General features: G+C 36.5%; 1 protein-coding gene across 2 annotated transcripts; it reads right to left on the reverse strand.

Annotated features, from left to right (window-relative positions):
- Positions 1 to 3,701: 3,701 nt before the first annotated feature.
- LOC127867816 (hairy/enhancer-of-split related with YRPW motif protein 1-like) lies at positions 3,702 to 8,318 on the reverse strand. Of its 2 annotated transcripts, none has more exons than XM_052409300.1 (4): positions 7,561 to 8,318; positions 6,903 to 6,951; positions 5,907 to 6,063; positions 3,702 to 5,650 (listed from the first exon to the last, which is right to left on the reverse strand). In XM_052409300.1, the coding sequence occupies exons 1-4, from the start codon at positions 7,626 to 7,628 to the stop codon at positions 4,992 to 4,994; spliced, it is 933 nt and encodes a 310-aa protein (XP_052265260.1). In that variant the 5' UTR covers positions 7,629 to 8,318; the 3' UTR covers positions 3,702 to 4,991. The 2 variants fall into 2 exon arrangements, with proteins under 2 accessions (XP_052265260.1, XP_052265251.1); XM_052409291.1 differs by having other exon boundaries at positions 6,894 to 6,951.
- Between the last annotated feature and the right edge of the window lie 10,074 nt (positions 8,319 to 18,392).

The raw sequence follows: 18,392 nt of genomic DNA on the forward strand, positions 1-18,392 counted from the left end.
TTCTTAGACTTAATTAAGAAAAAAGAAAGATTTGGAACCAAGAAAAATGCATGCAGTGTTTGAATATATTTGCCTCCACTGGTACTGCTCTACATGAAGAATGCCATAGATAGAGGTGTTTAATAACAAGTTTTAATCAAAATTAAAGAAATTCTTGAATATATCAATTTAAAGAATATTCTTTATTGTTAGACTTAAGTCTAAGAATTGCTTGGTGAATACAGGCCAAGGGCTCATTAGAGCTTGATATGTCATTTTCGGCCAGGGTACTACTTAAATGTACATCAGGTACTCTTAGTATACTTAAATGTACCCCGATTACGGAAAATATACTGAAACGTACCAGGGAATTCTAACGTTATATTGGTTGTTGGTGGCTTTTTTTTCAAATTAATTATGTCAAGGTCAATAATTTGTAAAATGGCCTCTATATTATCAAAACTCCTGCTCAAAAAAGCATGAGGAAGTTTTTTTATCAAAGAGAATTTTGTTTCGTTTTCCGTAGCGCGTTTTAAGACAACGGATTTGAGGCGGGAATAAAACTCGAGTATTGTCTTAACTGGCCGGGTACGTATTAGTATATTTTCATGTACCATGGGAACATTTAAGTATACTTACCCGAGGTACATGTAAGTAGTACCGGAGCCGCCAATGACCAATCGAGCCTCGTTAGATATCGCCATGTTTGACTGCAACATGCTTGGTACATGTGTATTCTCTGACAATGGCAGCGATGGCGAGGCAAACATTTTGTAAGGTTAATGTTATAATATACATTGTGTTTTTACAACTGTCACATTTATATTTCGTAAGATACACAGCAAATCTTTGATTAATTCTCGCCTTCAATAAAGTGTTGGCACCAAAACACACTTTATGTAATTATAATACCTTGAATGAAACAGTCCTGTACAATTGTGCACTCTTAATTTACCATAAATGGTAAATGCATGGGTTAATAGTCTTCTCGACATTGGCATATACCCCCCCCCCCCCACCCCCAGATCAATGTGATACAAGTAGTCCGTTTTCATTTGGCGCAGTATGCAGTCTGCACACTGGCTTATTTCCCTCACAGGTACCCATTTATACTCCTTGGTGGAGAGGAGCAAGTGTGTGCTTTTTTTTCTCATGAAAATTATGGTGGCTGTGCGGGATTCGAACCAGGGACCTTCGGATTCTTAGACCAGCATCGATTCTTAGACCAGCATCGTACCACTAGTCCCAGAATTACATAAAAACATGTTTGTATTACCCCCACCCTTCTCTAACATGAATCAAAGTCATCAATATGTGAAACTGTTATGAGATTTTGTAATACATGTATCGTTTGTCCTAGTTACCTTGAAATGTGATCTCAAAATTGATAGGGGAAATCCTTCCCTCAAGAAAACTGAACGAAATAGTAATTTATACTAAAAGCGTTCTCTTTGTATTGTGCGTACTGCGTAGACGGTTTACATGATACCCTTGTGAGTGTGCTTGGTCTCAAAATATATTAACTTCATTGACGTTATTGTAATAAGCTTAACCGTGTGTGTGCCCATGTGTCTCCGCCCGTAACCAAGTTGACTAATATTCTTATATAGACACGTTTCCGCGTGTCTTCTCTTTAAACTAGCAACATAAACTGAATGAAGTCAGATGAACAACCAAAGATGAAATCAAGAGCACTTCTAATTGAGAAGCAGAGATATTTTCTATGGAATGTGTGCATATACTTTGATAATGATCGCCCGTCCATACGGGCTAGTTGCCTAGTTATGGTAGAGAGCATCTTGCCATCGTTTCGCGCAAACTCGCATTGAAAGAAGAGGGGAGTTAACCGTTGTGAATTATTCCTATGCACCAACTCTTCTTACCGCTCTTTGTGCGCAAATATATTTCAACGAATAAACTTTAAAATGATTGATATTCTTTCGCTTTCGTGGTTTAATTCATTCAAAAAGGGTAAGACATCAGTTGCAGATTTAGTAGATTCAGCATACCCATGTCTCCCTCCTTCTGCTTACACCTTCTGCTTTAATAGTTTGTTTCGTTTAAAGGAATTTTCTTCCTTCCGCAAGTTCAAGAGGAAAAGGTCGTCCACGACAGCCTATGCGCACTGCACAGGCTTATCTGGGACTAAACCTATCGCACGTACATTAAGCCCCGTGTCCCAGAGCGAGCCTAATACTATTCTATGTCCTGACTTGTGACCGCTAGTACGAGTAAGTGACCGCTAGTACGAGTAATATCATTTTGAGAATTGTCATCGTTTTTTTGTATATGTCTTGAAAACAAACAGTTCTGTGAAATGTAAGATTAGATAGTTATTTGATTAGTGCAAAAACGTTTGGACATGTCCGATTCGTATAGGTGTTGCATACACTCGTTTTCTCGCACATCTGGGGTGACCAGCGTAATTATGTGTCACACGTTGCAAACGTTAGAACTAAATTAAATGATCATCCCTCTTAGAAAACCGTGTTTACTGCAGAAGCGTAAAATGTCGTCCCAGATTAACCCTTGAAGTACGCATAGGCTAACCAGGGACGAAACTTTCTGCTGTTATGATACTTTTCGATTAAATGAGGTATCTTCATAACGCAATTCCAACGGACTGCAGAGGCTAATCTGGGACGACACTTTGCGCACATGAATTAAAGGGACCTTTTCAAGGATTTTGGCATGTATTAGAGTTTGTCATTCAATGCTTTATATTGATAAATGTAAACATTTGATCTAAAAAGCTCATGTAAAAACAAGAATACAATTAGAGAAAGAAAGAAATGTAACCCTAAACTGGGCTCGAACCACTGACCTTTGGAGTAGAAGTCTAACGCTTAGACCACTCGGCCACCCGTTCGCACAGAATGAGAGATGTATTTTCGTAGTGTCACAAAATATAACGACAACAACAGAATTTTGCGATTCTGAAACATTTTTTTTTCTAATTTTGTCAATTTACATAAACCTGATAAGGTCGCCTTAATACCAGGGCGTAAATATTTTATTACAGATAAAACACGACGTCCCCTACGTTTTTTTATGCAATTATCCCTTTAAAAAGGTCATTTTCACGTTTTGGTAAATTGACAAAATAATAAAAAGTTGTTCCAGATTCGCCAATTTTCGTTTTAGTTATGATATGTGTGAGGAAACAGTAATACTGCAGAACATTTACTTTGCTCTAAAATATCCATTATATGCATCTTTTGACGATTTGAAAACCTGAAAATTATAAAGCGTTGCAACACGAAACGATTGAATAATTTGGAAAGTTCTGTTGTTGTCGTTATATTTTGTGAAACTACGAGGATTGCTTATATAGAATAAAACATACACTTCCACATAGCTAGAGCACGGATGGCCGAGTGGTCTAAGCGGAAAACTTTAAGATCCAGCACTCCAAGGGTCAGTGGTTTTCGCCCAGTTAAGGGTTACTTTTTTCTTCTTTTTTAAATTGGATTATTGTGTTTTTTTTACTGGTGATTTTTATGTCCAACGTTTAAATTTATCAATATAAAGCACTTAATGTCAAACTTCAATACATGCCAAAATCTGTGAAAAGGCCCCTTTAAACAATTCTAAACTGATGTCGGACAGACATATTTGAGCCGTATGAGTAAATACTTTCCTTTTAGCTTTATTTATTTGTGCACGGAGTTGTTTAATATTGCTTAAAAACCAAAACGGTTATTGCATGAATTAACCACTCAGAAAAACGCACATTTTATTTCTATCACATGTATTTAAAAAGCACTTCTGTCAAATATTTGATTACAATCATGTACAGTTGTGTAAAAAGTAACAAAACAAAAATAATAAAATAAACGAACAAAATAGAAAATAAATAATGAAAATAAGCACATACAAATTCGGAAAAAGCACTTTCAAAACGCGGGAAATTACCAGTAAGCATATCCCGTTAATTAACATATAACTGTATACAAAGAATTGTCAACAATGTTGTTTCATTCAGTAGTTTCGAATTCATATATAAACAACAAAGCATGATGACAAATATTGCACTTTAAAGCCCGTTGGAGTTGACAAGTATAATTATCAGTGAGTTCTGCATAAAACATATAAAGTGGAAAAAAGATTGATATTGAATGAAATACAAAATTGCATAGTTATTCTTTGTAACACAATTCACTGTAATAAGATAGTGTTCTACACAAATATGCAAACAGCGGAATTCGAAAAGCCGATTGTTATTTCTTCGAGATAAAACAATTCGATGTGTCCTCAATTTGCATACATTCCTTTTTCTGAAAAACGGTTCCGGCGTCACTTAGTATATATACTCGAAAAACATGACGTAGGAGTAAAAAACGAGCCACGTTCTGGGACAACTGGGCTTAATGCATGTGCGTGAAGTGTCGCCTCAGATAAGCTGAGCAGTTGGCACAAGCTTATATGCGACGATACATTAAATAATGTTTTAAGCCCGGTTTTCCCAGAAAGTGGGTAAAATGATTCCGATCATGAAAACTTTACTTCTGGTTGTTGTGCAATCCATAGAATGATTAACAATAACGAATCTACGTGACGAACTGATCCGCTCTGTTGAATGTCATTTGGTCGAGGTGAGCAAAGTCTTGCTTTAAAAATGAGTCATGTATAGAGTCACTATACAATTTACACATTTGTTCATGCGTTCACAGCGCATCGTTAAAGCGTTCATTGTGAACACTTGACCGCAAGTTTCAAATAGCTCCTGTGTTGATATACGTGCATATAGCAAACACACACTATTACATGTTATATATGATTTCGCAGACTTATACGGGATCGCATGTCCCAAAGTGACAATTCCGCGATCCAAAGACAGCAAAATATCACTATTCGTAGGTACGAGTTTCATTCGAACGCAATCGCCGAACAAGTATAACCTGCATTGGATCCTTAAGCCAAGGTCGCTTAAATAGGGAATCTCCGGTCCCAGTATCGCTGGTATTCGATATTTGGGCTCGGCGTCACAAGAACGCATTCTCCGAATGTCACTAGTACGCTATTTCGGAGCCCCACGGTCGATATGGCTTTACTGATCCCAGTTGGTTGAGGTTTCCCGCTGCCGCATTGTACGACTGCGCGCTGTTTGGAGACATCATAGAGTTCATGTTCAACATCGGGAACCCCGAGTGAAACTGCTGATTGAGCAACTGTCCGGAATTCGAGGTCATGTGCGCGTGAGACCCCATTGTCGACTGCAGCGGCAGCCGCATTGAGTTATGTAACGAACTGTCTGATTGGCTGATACGAGAGTCACTGAATGAAACCGAGGACACACCGGGAATAGAGTCGTGCGTCGACATGGCGATCTGATCCGCAGGGTTGGAATGTTGGAGCATTGACGTCATGGTCGACATTCCGTTTCCGGCGTACTGATTCGCCGCGTTGAGTGTGTTCATGGTCGTGTGTGACGTCATAGAATTTAGCGAGTTCCACGTTGAGTTTTGGAAAGTTGACTTCACAGACGACATCCGCTGCGTGGCGAAACACTGCAGGTGACTGAGCAGGCGCAGCCGCAGCGGGTCCTGCAAGTCCATCCCCTCCACCGTCATCAGATAGCGCGCCACTTCCGCCAGGCATTCCCGGAAGCCGATACTGCGGTAGTCCAGAGCGAGACTGTGCGGATCCGGGAAGTTGTAGCCGTTGACGCCTGGAACAGACAATATGCCGTTTAAATAACCGTCAGTTTTATATATGTATTATTATTATAATTATTATTATAATTATTATTATCATCATCATATTTATTATTTATATACATATTATTATTATTATTTATGTATACATGTATGTGTATGAAAATTATATCAGCTGCATAAATATCCTCGCGATGGACGACAGTGTTAATCTCATGTTAAATATTGACGAAAACTGAGAATTACAAACGCTTATCATGCAGCTCTCACCTTTGGAGTGCAGCATTTTCAGATGGTCCACCGTCATCTGTAGGATCTCGGCCTTCTCGAGTTTAGCCGAGCCCTGCTTTTCGAATGCAGACGGAACGAGCCGACGAAGTTCGGAAAGACTGTTGTTTATTCGGTCCCGACGACGTTTCTCAATGACCTGAAAAGAAATGCACTGTTTTTATAAAAGTATTGAAATAAATGATTTCTTCGTAGTATTCGTTATTCGTTGATGCTTTAAAATCATTAATAAGTAGCACTGTTTATAAACAACTTACATTTCGATCTTATATTTTAGATTATAACGAAGTTTTCTATGAAGTTTGTACCTATGAACATTAATAACTGACTAGTATTCCGCCCCATGCCGTTAGGGTAGATTGTCTGCCGAAGCTAACATAGTATTCGGGCTAGCGACACGTGCACTATTAAATAGTCTACATTTATATGTCATTAAATAAATATTCTGCCAACGTATACTGTTACGGAAATAATATTGACGTCATGTGAATGAGTAATTACTTTAAAGCGACTTGTTCACAGTTTGGTAAAATGGCGATTTTCAAAATGATTTTCATAGATTCCAAAAAGAATACATACATTATGTTTAAAAAAGCAAAATAACTCTCCTGACTAATGAAATGTTTATAATATTGGTTTATTTAAGGATTATCCTCATTCTAAAAAATTGGTAAAACCATAACGTTTGTAACGCTTTTCCTCGATATTTAGGAAAATACCTTGATTACTCAGATAGATATTATATGTCACTGGGAAATGATCAAGTCTGCGTGACCCAGACGAAACGCATTAGTTTTCGCCTGCAGAGGTCCCGGGTTCAAGTACCGGATATAGTAATATGCAACATATATAAGATTTGAAAGTAAACATATATAAGGACGGTGCTTTTTTAATACGAAAATTTGTGAGCAAGTCCCTTTGAAGATTGATTACATGTATTAATTATAATAAAATTAAAGATTGACGTACGGATCTTACCCCGCGCCGCTTTTTTCTGTCCGTGATCTGACAGCTTTGGGACGGCGACCTGAAGTCAGAAACACGTACACATAAACAAACACGTACACGTAAAAAAACACGTACTTCGTTGTACAATCACGCATACTTTTACACGTACTTGTAAAGCGTAATAGTGAACTAACACGCTGATTTTGCTATTAATTTTACGCCCACAAACACATCGGAACGTTGGCCGCGTAAACAAACGCGCCGTCGTCAAAATTTGTCCACAAACGCACGTAAATGTTGTACATGAAGAACGTGCAATACGTTAAAAAAATACGTCAACAGGCATGTAGGAAAGAACAGTGCGAAAACGCAAACACGTGTGAACGTGGAACGAACATTAAACACGCGCGTCGCTGAAACACGCGCACACGCAACGTATGACGCTGACGCCGACCTTGAAACTATTTAAATTTATTAAAGTTATTTTATTTCGATTTTAATATTTATTCATATAAATGATGTCGCTCTAAAATAAAATCCAAGTGCGTATTGCTTATTTTACTGTACAAGTATTTTCTCTATACTAAGTGCATGAATCAATAAGTTGTAAATACACAAACAATTCAATAAAAACATGACACGTGAATGCAGAACTGAAATTAAAACAAATGTTATTTATAATATTTACCCTGATTTAATCCTCTCGTCGAACACATCGTCCTCATCATCGTCCGAATGACTTATACTCCGCTTCATAATGACCGTACGAATTTATACCGATGCACAGAAACAAAACAATTATTTAATCTATATCGCACAAGAAGTCCGGATGTCCGACTTATACGAACGACGGTTCCAAGTATGTATGACTTGTGTCGTAGCGATGCTGAAAATTAAAGACCCTCGTTCAGCGAATCACGCACCGCCCTTCTATTGTTAGTTCCGTATTAACTGCAGACGACAACACGCTTGCTATTCTTTAATTGGCTGCTGGCGCGTTCTCCCGCGCGCGCTCATTGGTTCCCGATCTTCGTCCATTGATCCCGCAGCCATCGGTAGACGCTGTTATGGCAACTAATCGATATGGAAATCTTTCGTTTGACATTTCCCCAAAATCAATTATAGTGATGCACGCCTTTTAAGTTTAGTTTTGACACTTGGAGTCAGGTTATTAAATCCTACGTGTATCGGTAATATTGCGTTATCGTTTATCGTTCGTTCACAGAAATACATAAACAATGTTTGCGTATATTCGACGTAAACCGAAATATAGATTTACACATTTTGTAGTAAAAAACCACTATCAGACGACAATCCACTGCATGGCACGTGCGATTCGCGCGTGACCGTGGGAAAGCAGAAGTGAACGTTTAGCTGATATTTTACCCACGGTTGTCGAGTCGTGTGTTGCACTCACTCCCGTGTGAATTTGATCAAATGAATATATACACGGGCCGGCTGAGTGTTCTCATAGATAAATGTACAGTGTCGGGCGGGCTGGGGTCAATTTCATTGAGGGAGTCGTGAGCATTCATCGTGATGTTGACTTGGTCTTTCTGAGACATACTGGATGAACTGCTTTTGTTGAACTTTTTGCGCTAACATTTCACCATAACTCGCGCTAATTTTATCGCTTTACCATATTGGCGAATTGGAGTGTTTCATTGTAATAATTTTACTCGATCGTATTGAATGTATTTGGTTGACCATTTCCACTAAACCAGGAAATGTTTCATTAAATTTAATTGATGTTCAGTTTAAGTAGGACCATTTTGCCTGAATTACTTCTAAATGACGGCGTTATATTGTCGTTATAATGTTATTATTCCCGAGAAATTATGTAGTGTAACCCCGAAAATGCAAACATTGGTTTAAAAGATTTCAATTAAGAGAAAATACATTTATTTCGATAGATTATCGATTTTGCGTGAATTAAAATCGTATATCTACCGAACCCTACAAATAGCTTCCATTCTTTAATAGATATCAAGAATATAAAGTGTGATATTGTCTTACAAGTTTCAATGTAACATATTATTCACATGTTCAAATTTCATTGAAGGAGGATTTAACCCGTTTCATGTTTCTTAATTCTACGTTGTCTAAAAAATATTATAACTAACTGTTTTGTGTTTTACAAATATTACCAAATTTTTGTATCATTTAATTATTTTTCGATTATTATAACGAATGAAATATATCATCATCTTGACACCAAATGCATGAAGATCTTACATTCACTGCTTGCATAAGACATGTGCTTAAATCCGACATGGCGAACAAACAACGAAACAATAAGATTTTCGTATATTCGTTCATACGTATAAAATCAATGATTGAAGCCAAAGATATCACAAACGCAGTCCTTGATCAAACATCTGGACCACAACCTGTCAATTCCCGTATTAAGACTTACTATTTCGTTAACTGCCAGTAGTAGCGTTCATATTTAATATTGACAAGTGTCATCCGAATTTGAGATGTAAACACCAACAAATGATCGGCAATAAACAATAACTGTGACACTCTGGCTACGGCGACACTCAGCGTTCAAACTCGACAAATAATCGATACGCGCTTGATAAATTCAAGCTCCGAATAAAATATGGGGTTTTCCCTCATAGTGAGTTGCCTTCACGCGCCAGCGAGATGCTATTTTTAGTAACAGGCACACCTGCTCGTGTCGCGTGCCAACCACGCGACCGTGAAGATGTTTCTATTATTTGGCGCGTGGCATTTTGATTCTCGTCTGCATCATTAATACAATCGCCTGTGTGACACCGCAAATTGACGACACTGGCCAGAATGAACAGACCTTATAAGGAAGTTTATTGGAAGAGATATGGGGACATGGAATTAATATTTACCGTTATAATTTTACATTTTCTACATGTCACAAAAATGTGCGGGGATAACTTCAGTGTCATGAAGCGTGGCCGCGTGTGGAAACAGGTGGCGCATCTGTTACATTTTGTGAGTTTATACGAGTTGAAAAAGATTTTAGCACGATTATTTTATTTTTTAAATCGCACTTACTTGTTCTTGACGTTCGATTTCAGTTATATATTATTACCTCGCGCTTGTTTATCCAAAAGGTATCTTTTTTTAATAAAATATAATACAACATTATCCGTATAGTGTCTTATACGTGAGAAGATAAAACACAATCTGCTGTGAGTGTTCTTCATAAAGAAAATACAACAATGTCCATAAAGTGAGTTATACGTAAAGAAAATACAATACTTTAAGTATGGCGCATTATTCATATAGAAAAAAGAACAACATCCGTTAAGTGCGTAATACGTAGAGAAAATTTAACAACATCCTTAAAATATGTTGAAAAAATTCGTATTGAATAATTACACTATATGTATGGTGCGCTATACGTGAAGAAAACACAACAAAATCAGTATAGTTCGTTATACGCCGAGAAAATAAAATAATTTCCGTTTAATACGTAGCGAAAATAAAGCACTATATTGTTTGGTGCGTTGTGCATGAAGAAAATACAACTAAACCCGTACAGTGGGTTATACGTAAAGAAAATACAAAAATATCCGTATACCGGTAGTGCGTTTTACGTAAAAGGAAAGTACGACAACATCCGTATAAAGAGTAATACGTAAAGAAAATGCATTAATATCCGGATAGTATAGATATTAGTACGTGTACACCAATATTCATTAAGTTGGTTTAATTATTTATTAAAACAATATACGTAAATACGTTGTAGGTAAGTAATAAGCACCGCTGTCCTTACGGCGGGTTATACGTTAAGAAAATACAACAATATTCATGCAGGGCGTTTAACGTAAAGAAAGAACCATAGTATTTGTATGGTGCGTTATACAGAAAGAAAACCTAGGACTTTTTTTTCAATGTTTGTACGTTTGGTTTGTAATAGGATTCAAGATATTGAATGTAGATGGCGTGAGAACAGTCTCGAGCGATTTGCTCACGCTGTTGATTCTTACTTGCTCCAATATTTACTTTAAACGTTCAAAAACGTGGTTAATTTCCTGAAGCATTGTAACATTGTGAATTATTGATGATTCATAAGCAATGACGATTTTTCTCACGATTTTACGAATTTGTTTGCAGTTATAATATTTCGAGTACACGCAGACAATGACTGGCTTAAAGATAACGATACAGGTACCCGACTGATACACTCTTAAATAAGCCTCGCTCTGGGAAATCGGGGCTTAATGCATGTGCGTAAACTGTCACCCCAGATAATGCTGTGAAGTCCACACATGCTAATAAGGGACGACACTTTCCGCTTTACGGAAATGTTGGTTTAATGAAAGTTTCTTCTGAACAAAAATCCAGACTCGTCTTGCATCAGTGTTATCCCATATTAGCATGCCATGCAAGCGGGATACTTTCCGCTTTTATTATATTTTTCGTTAACAGGTAGTAAAATCTAAGAGAACATCCACTTTAGGCGGAAAGTGTCGTCCCTGATTAGCCTGTGCAGAATTTACATGCTAGTGTGAGACGACCCTACACGCATGCGCTAAAGCCCGTTTTCCCAGAGCGAGGATTAAATTTAAGTCGACAAATATTATTAAAGGGGCCTTTTCACAGATTTTGGCATATTTTGAAGTTTGTCATTAAATGCTTTATATTGATAAATGTAAACATTGGATCTTAAAAGCTCCAGTAAAATATCAAGAATAAACTTAAATAAAGGAAAAAAAAGTAGCCGGTACCAGAGCTCGAACCAGTGACCCCCGGAGTCCTGGAGCTAGTCTGAAGTAAAAACGCAAAAGCCCTCTCGGCTATTCCGCCGGGTATACACACATGAAGTATTTTATACCTTATATGAGCAATCTTCGTAGTTTCGTAAATTAAAACGACAACAGAACTCTCCAAATTATTCAATCGTTTCGCGTTGCAACGCTTTATAATTTTTAGGTTTTCAAATCGTCAAAAGATACATATAATGGCTATATTGGACTATGGTAAATGTTCAGTAATACTGTTTCCTCGCAAATATCATAACTAAAACGAAAATATGCGAATCTGAAACAACTTTTTTCAATTTTGTCAATTTACCAAACCGTGAAAAGAACCCTTTAAGACAATGGTTGGTTAAGTCTCAGTCACATTTGACACAGATTCCGCACGCTTTTAACTTTCTACAGACAATAACATGTTTACGTCCTCAGATGAATGTATATTGACTTAAACTATAGTGGCTTCATTTATGTACGGCCGCCGTGCGGTGTAATTTGTAAAATATATGGAGAAAAAACAACTCGCCGGGAATATTCATCTGCGGCTTCCATGCGAACATTGTACTGCCTTCGCTAAAAACCTTGATCCCAACGTGCATTCACTTCAATTTCAAAGATATCTTTTTTTGAACTCCAATCCTCCATGCAAAGAGAATGGTGTCATTGCCGGAAAACAATCGAGTTTACACTTCAGTAACATTTGAAATGGAGGCCGAGCGGTTGAAACTTTATACGGACGATAGCTAGTACGGCCTTAACAGTATTTGTAGGGACGCATACTGTAGTGATCGCTTTTGTTACCGCCGCTGAACGGCTTGTTTTATATTTATGCCTTTTTATGGAGACAAAAACCTTGCGGCTTTCATACGGCCTAAAACATGATGGTCCAAGGGCTCCATAATTTTTTATATGATGATAATAATAATACTTGACTCTGTAAATAACACAAACACACTGGAGTTTCGGTATATTTAAATCTGATAACTTGACAGAACGGAGCGCATTAATAATAATAATAATAAGAAGAAGAAGAAGAAGAAGAAGAAGATGTGTTTGTGAAACATTTAGTCCCCCATATATTTGACCTTTGACCTTGAAGGATGACCTTGACCTTTCATTACTCAAAATGTGCAGCTCCACGAGATACACACGCATGCCAAATATCAACTTGCTATCTTCAATTTTGCAAAAGTTATGGCCAATGTTAAAGTTTGACGCAAACCAACAAACCAAAAAAAAACAGACAGGGCAAAACATAGACTGGGGGACATAAAAAGAGTACGGTTATAATAATAATAATAATAATAATAATAATAATAATAATAATAATAATAATAATAATAATAATGATGATAATAATAATAATAATAATAATAAAAATAATAATAATAATAATAATAATAATAATGATAATGATAATGATAATAATAATAATAATAATTTATATTCACTGGTCGTTCTATAAAAATATAAGTGTACAACTACACATTAGTAATACCAACTTTCAGTTACAAAACTTTTGTCTGATCATGGTTCAATGTAAATAACTTTCTCATCATTTATTGCTGTTCATCATCATTCTTGTGTTTTATATATAATTCAAACTTTGAATTTAGGATAGCGTCTCTTTCAAGCGAACTCTGCGACTCTCAAACGCTTACTTTTTCCGGGAAGTATCTAGCGACTTAAGGAGCGTCAGATTTCTGGGAAACTCCATGTTTCACATCGTATTGTAACAAGGCTATAACGGCAATTGCATTTAATTAGCGCTAATCGCATTGGTGTTATGGTAATTGGGATCAATTGTCGTAATCGCTTTACGAGTTTATTTTCACATTGTCTTTTCGTATGCGTCCACGAACTCCCAAAAAGAAGATCCCACGACGCGCATGCGCCTAGGGAATTGTGGGGCAGCAGACGAAGTGACATTCGGATGTCCCCTGTGTTTGTCGTGTGAGGATTTTCACGCGCTCGCAAAAATTCCGAAACGGGAGGTTAACACCCGCATTGACCAATTAGTTTTTCATTTGTTATTGCGTCGAAATGTTCTTGTAATTTATTTATGTGCATTTATCCGACGAATGTTGAAATTTGATAGCAAATATTGGGTCCTGTGGTGGATTTTAGACGCTCGGTCATTGAACAATTTGAATCAAAGGAGGTTGATTATTGCATTATAAATGTTCTGGATCTATTTCTTTTGTTGCACCCCATGATATGTAGTATCTTAACCGTTGTTTGTCGTCTACTAAACCACGGGGCAGATTTGGTGCAGACGGGTACACGAAAAGCAGGAGGAAATAGGAAATATTTCCATAAGTGGAGAGATGGAATACACACTGTAGGAAGTCGTTGTCCTTAATCGATTTTTACGCGAGGCATTGTCGTATTTACCGGTGGTCTGCGGAATTCACCCGCATCGACTTTGCGTAACGTGCCGTATAACGTTCACGCCGATGGCGTTTATACCAATCAGGCGTTATCTTCCTTACGCTTCGTACACCGATGAAATGCACAAAAATGCAAATCATATCTTAAATGCAATAATACTATTTATTAAATTTCATTCAAGACAGTTCAAAGTTGTTTTCGTTTATTTTAACCATGTTTACGTCTAATTATTTTTGTACATGCCTTGAGTTGACGCATCTGTTGATGTTAAACAATATGTTAAACAGTCAAACAAAAAGAAGGGCGCACATAATGTAATAAAAGCTAACGAATTTATCTTTTAACGGGAGGTAGTGTAGAGGTGATATCATGTTACAGGGCGAAGGGGATTCCGTATCAAATGTGAGCATGTGCGTAGCTTAACGCGTAACCGCCTAGAGTATATACTGTTGCGATGAACATGTTATGAACAAATAGCACATCTAAGCTAATTTAACTTTGCAGCTCTTGGTTGGCAGGACTACATGTGTGCGTTTTTGAGTGTTTGTAGACGAAAATAAAAACGAATCGTCAGTCATTATACGCATGAGCCTCGCGCTGGGAAAACGGGGTTGTATGCATATACGTGTCGTTCCATATTAGCATGAGCGGACTTCACATTCTATAAACATGCATTAAGTCCAGTTTTCCCAGAACGCGACTCATTAAAGCACGACTTCTCAAAACAATGCATATGCCGGTGATTGCTATGTTGTGCTTGAGTTATCATAAACAATAATATTTCTTAAAAGTGTGAATATTTCGAAGTTTATTGTACCAACTGCGCAACACAGCCAATGTCTAACCCTAACCCTAACCACTGAAATTAAAATGAGCCTCGGTCTGCGAAAACCGGGCTTAATGCATGTGCGTGGAGTGTCGTCCCAGATTAACCTGTGCGGGCGACACTTTCCGCCTAAATTCGGTTTTCGCTAAGAAAAGAACTTATTTTAAACGAAACAATAAATAAGGCCAGCATTTTTTTTATTATCTGTTTTACGGGAGCGACCGACCCTATTTTTCGACAAATACAAATAAAAATAAAAGTCACTTTCTTTTTTTTTTTTATTTACATTTCACCCGCCGACCTAGTATTTTATCCAAAACTAGAAAACAAATTGCACAGATTGCCGAAAGTGTTGTTCAAAATTTGTTTATAATACGGGTTTTTTCGTTGTGCCAATTCGACTTGTAAAGCGTCAGCGATTTTCATTGACTTTTGCAGCCAATATCACACGCTATTAGCCAATCGGTGAGTATTTAACAAATGATTTTCATATTGCATTTCCGAAATGGCGGACATTAACATCAACGAGACAAATGTAGCATATTTTAAAATCAAATTAATTAAAAACGGAGCAGAAACAAGTTCAATTAGAAAAGATAATCTTCAGAACACTATTGTTGACATCATGCCCATATTATGTGATACGAAATTCAAAATAATAATGAGTTTTTGCAGATGATGCAGAGGTTTCACCATCGATAACTTTCGGTGTGTTAAAAAGTTCTGGGTAGGTTTAATAAATATGCGTATTTATTAAAATGCATATCCTGTAATATTTGTATAGATAAAAATCAACATTCCGAAAATGTCCAAGAAGTACCACTTTACGTTTCTTTATAATGAACATGAGGACTGAACCACAGGTACTTGCATCAATAATCCCATTCCCCAACCACACATATATATTCTTTATTTAGAAAAAAGTATGCAACACAGCTTCTGAAGAAAATAACATTGGGTCCCGATGTTCGTATGTCAGTCAAAGTCACAAGAAAGTTTTATTTATTTTTCTTGACATTATTTTTCAAAAATGAGTTATTATTTAGCCGAAATATGATGTTCTGTCAACTGTAAATAATGTTTTCATACTGCAAGATTTGTACTGCAAGGAATGCAAATAAATTTATCACACTTCAGGCTCTGTTGATAAATGTGCTCAGGGCCCTCGTTTGGTCGTTTTTGGGGCCGAAATTCGGCCCCGTTCCCATCTTAAAATAGTATACTTTTTGTCCCCTATTTCACCTAAAAATTCCCCCCCTCCCCCCCTCCAAAACAAATTTTTTTTTTTTTTTTTTTTTGCTTTTATACCTATGTTGCCAGCTGGTATCTTGCTATAAACCTTTGATTAAATGTATATTTATGTAAATTATATTAAAATAGAGCAATATGAAGTGTTGAATGATTGGTGAAAAGATCTTGTAAAATTCCCCTTTTCGCCTAAAACGACGTGAAATTCCCCCTCTAAGGGCCCCGGCCCCAATTCCCCAAAGTGTAGCAAGGGCCCTGGTGCTCAATCGGCTCTATGTATTTGTTCCAAGGGTTATTATTATCTTCACATTTATATAGCTCTCTCTGTTTATTATATATCCAAAACATGTTATTGCTGTTTCTCCTTAAAATAATACAGACAACACATTCCATAGAAATTTTCATTTGAACTTAAACTGTGAATAAGAGAATAACAAAATAATATGTGCAAAAGTTTACACCATTTTATTTTGACAATACTGTGAGTCTTTTACGAAATTTTTAAAATAAAATACTATTTTAAAATATAAAATTACATAGTTCAAAAGTTGTGTTCTATATATAATTAATCTTGCGAGTAAGTTATATACAGTCAGCAGAGTCATTCTACTAGAACAATATAAATCCCTGCTACATGTGCTATTTAATTCTTTATACGGCTTTCACTTAAGAAAATGTTCAATGAAATAAATCTAGGTTTCTACTAGGTATCTTTTACCTCAATATTTTGTTGGGGCTAATGTGAAGCCAATGGACATGATACAAAACCTACGAAGATTACCGCCATACAATGTCACATACAAAATAATTATCACCTAACCCATGCGTTTTGAGAGAATAATATTGTTTAACTCTTTATTATATAAGTAAATATTAAGCATGTGAAACAAGGACGGGCTATTTTTAACTCCAAATGTATGATTTGATCACACCTAGAAGAAGAAAACATTAACATGTTACACACCAAATATTGAACCCCTGACCCTTGCGGTGTCTGTGTTGTTAGGGATTATCAAAGACATAAATCTATATAAATCAGTTGACCCCTGAAGCGCAAACAGTTTTGACCACGGAGACATGCTTTGAGGAAACTTAGCAAAGAACCACTATATGGTTGGCATGCAACGCAACAAACCAAAGGGCCTTGCGGTTTCAGAAAATGATTATATTATTTATATTTATAAGCAAAACAGTAACCCCTAGGGAGGGCAAATTTTCTGCATGATTTGAACAAACTTCAAAGAGAACCTCATAACGATGTTACACACCAAATATTGTAGTCATGCCTCTTGTGTTCACTTTACATATATAATCACTATAACTCTCTCTGAATATAAAATGAAATGCAGCACATGTTTTTATAAGTCTGTAACTCAAGGTTTCTTAAATAAAATATTCACATTTTATGTACTAGAACTTTCACTACACAAAGTTTGGATCAAGATCAATTCAAGCGCAGTCGGATCAGGATCCAAAGTGTTTTATCATCTTTAGAAGTACTGACTGAATGACAATTATGTTGAACAGTTTGGAACCTGATCAGACTTCTCTTTTGGAGCCAAAATGGTCGCAATCGCCTTAAGGTCCAATTTCCTGTTATGTGGCTCATTTTTTCTCATGATTGATACAAATTATCATGATATAAAGCAAGTCTGTTGTATATTAAATAGTATTTTTTAGCGTGCATATTCCACCCATGGATGAAAGTTACAAAGTTGGTTGTTATTTAAAGCTATTAAACAATTTAAAAAGTTTTCAATTCTTTTTTTATTTAAGTCAAATGCATGCTATATTTGTTATAAACATACATATGATTAACACTCAACAAAAGTTTAACGATCACTATAATACACTACACACCTGGCGTGGTTAATGGTCTCTATTGAAGCAATATAATATAATACATGCGAAAGGTGCTTTTTCATATAAATATATATAAAAAAATGTTTTCTATTATTATAAAAAGCTTCTACAACAGTGTAATAAGATATATAAAACACGTAAAGGTTAATTTTCCCGTAAAACAAATATAAAAAAATGCTGGCCTAAAGGCGGAAAGTTTTGTCCCTATTGAGCCTGTGCGGATTTTGTTCAAATATAGTTCTAAGAGGCAATTAGAACTAAGTCTTAATAAAAATAACTGCACAGGCTAACCTGTAATGACAATTAACGCACGTGCACTAAAGCCCTATTTTCCTTGATAGGCAGTCAATTTCGCATCGTGCAAAGTACGAGCACTGTTCTCTTGTGTGCCAGTGCGAATTCTGTCGCGGATATACCTCCAATACAACAATTATTTTGTTATATAAACGA

Source organism: Dreissena polymorpha, chromosome 1 (genome assembly GCF_020536995.1).
Source record: "Dreissena polymorpha isolate Duluth1 chromosome 1, UMN_Dpol_1.0, whole genome shotgun sequence".
NCBI lineage: Eukaryota > Metazoa > Mollusca > Bivalvia > Myida > Dreissenidae > Dreissena > Dreissena polymorpha.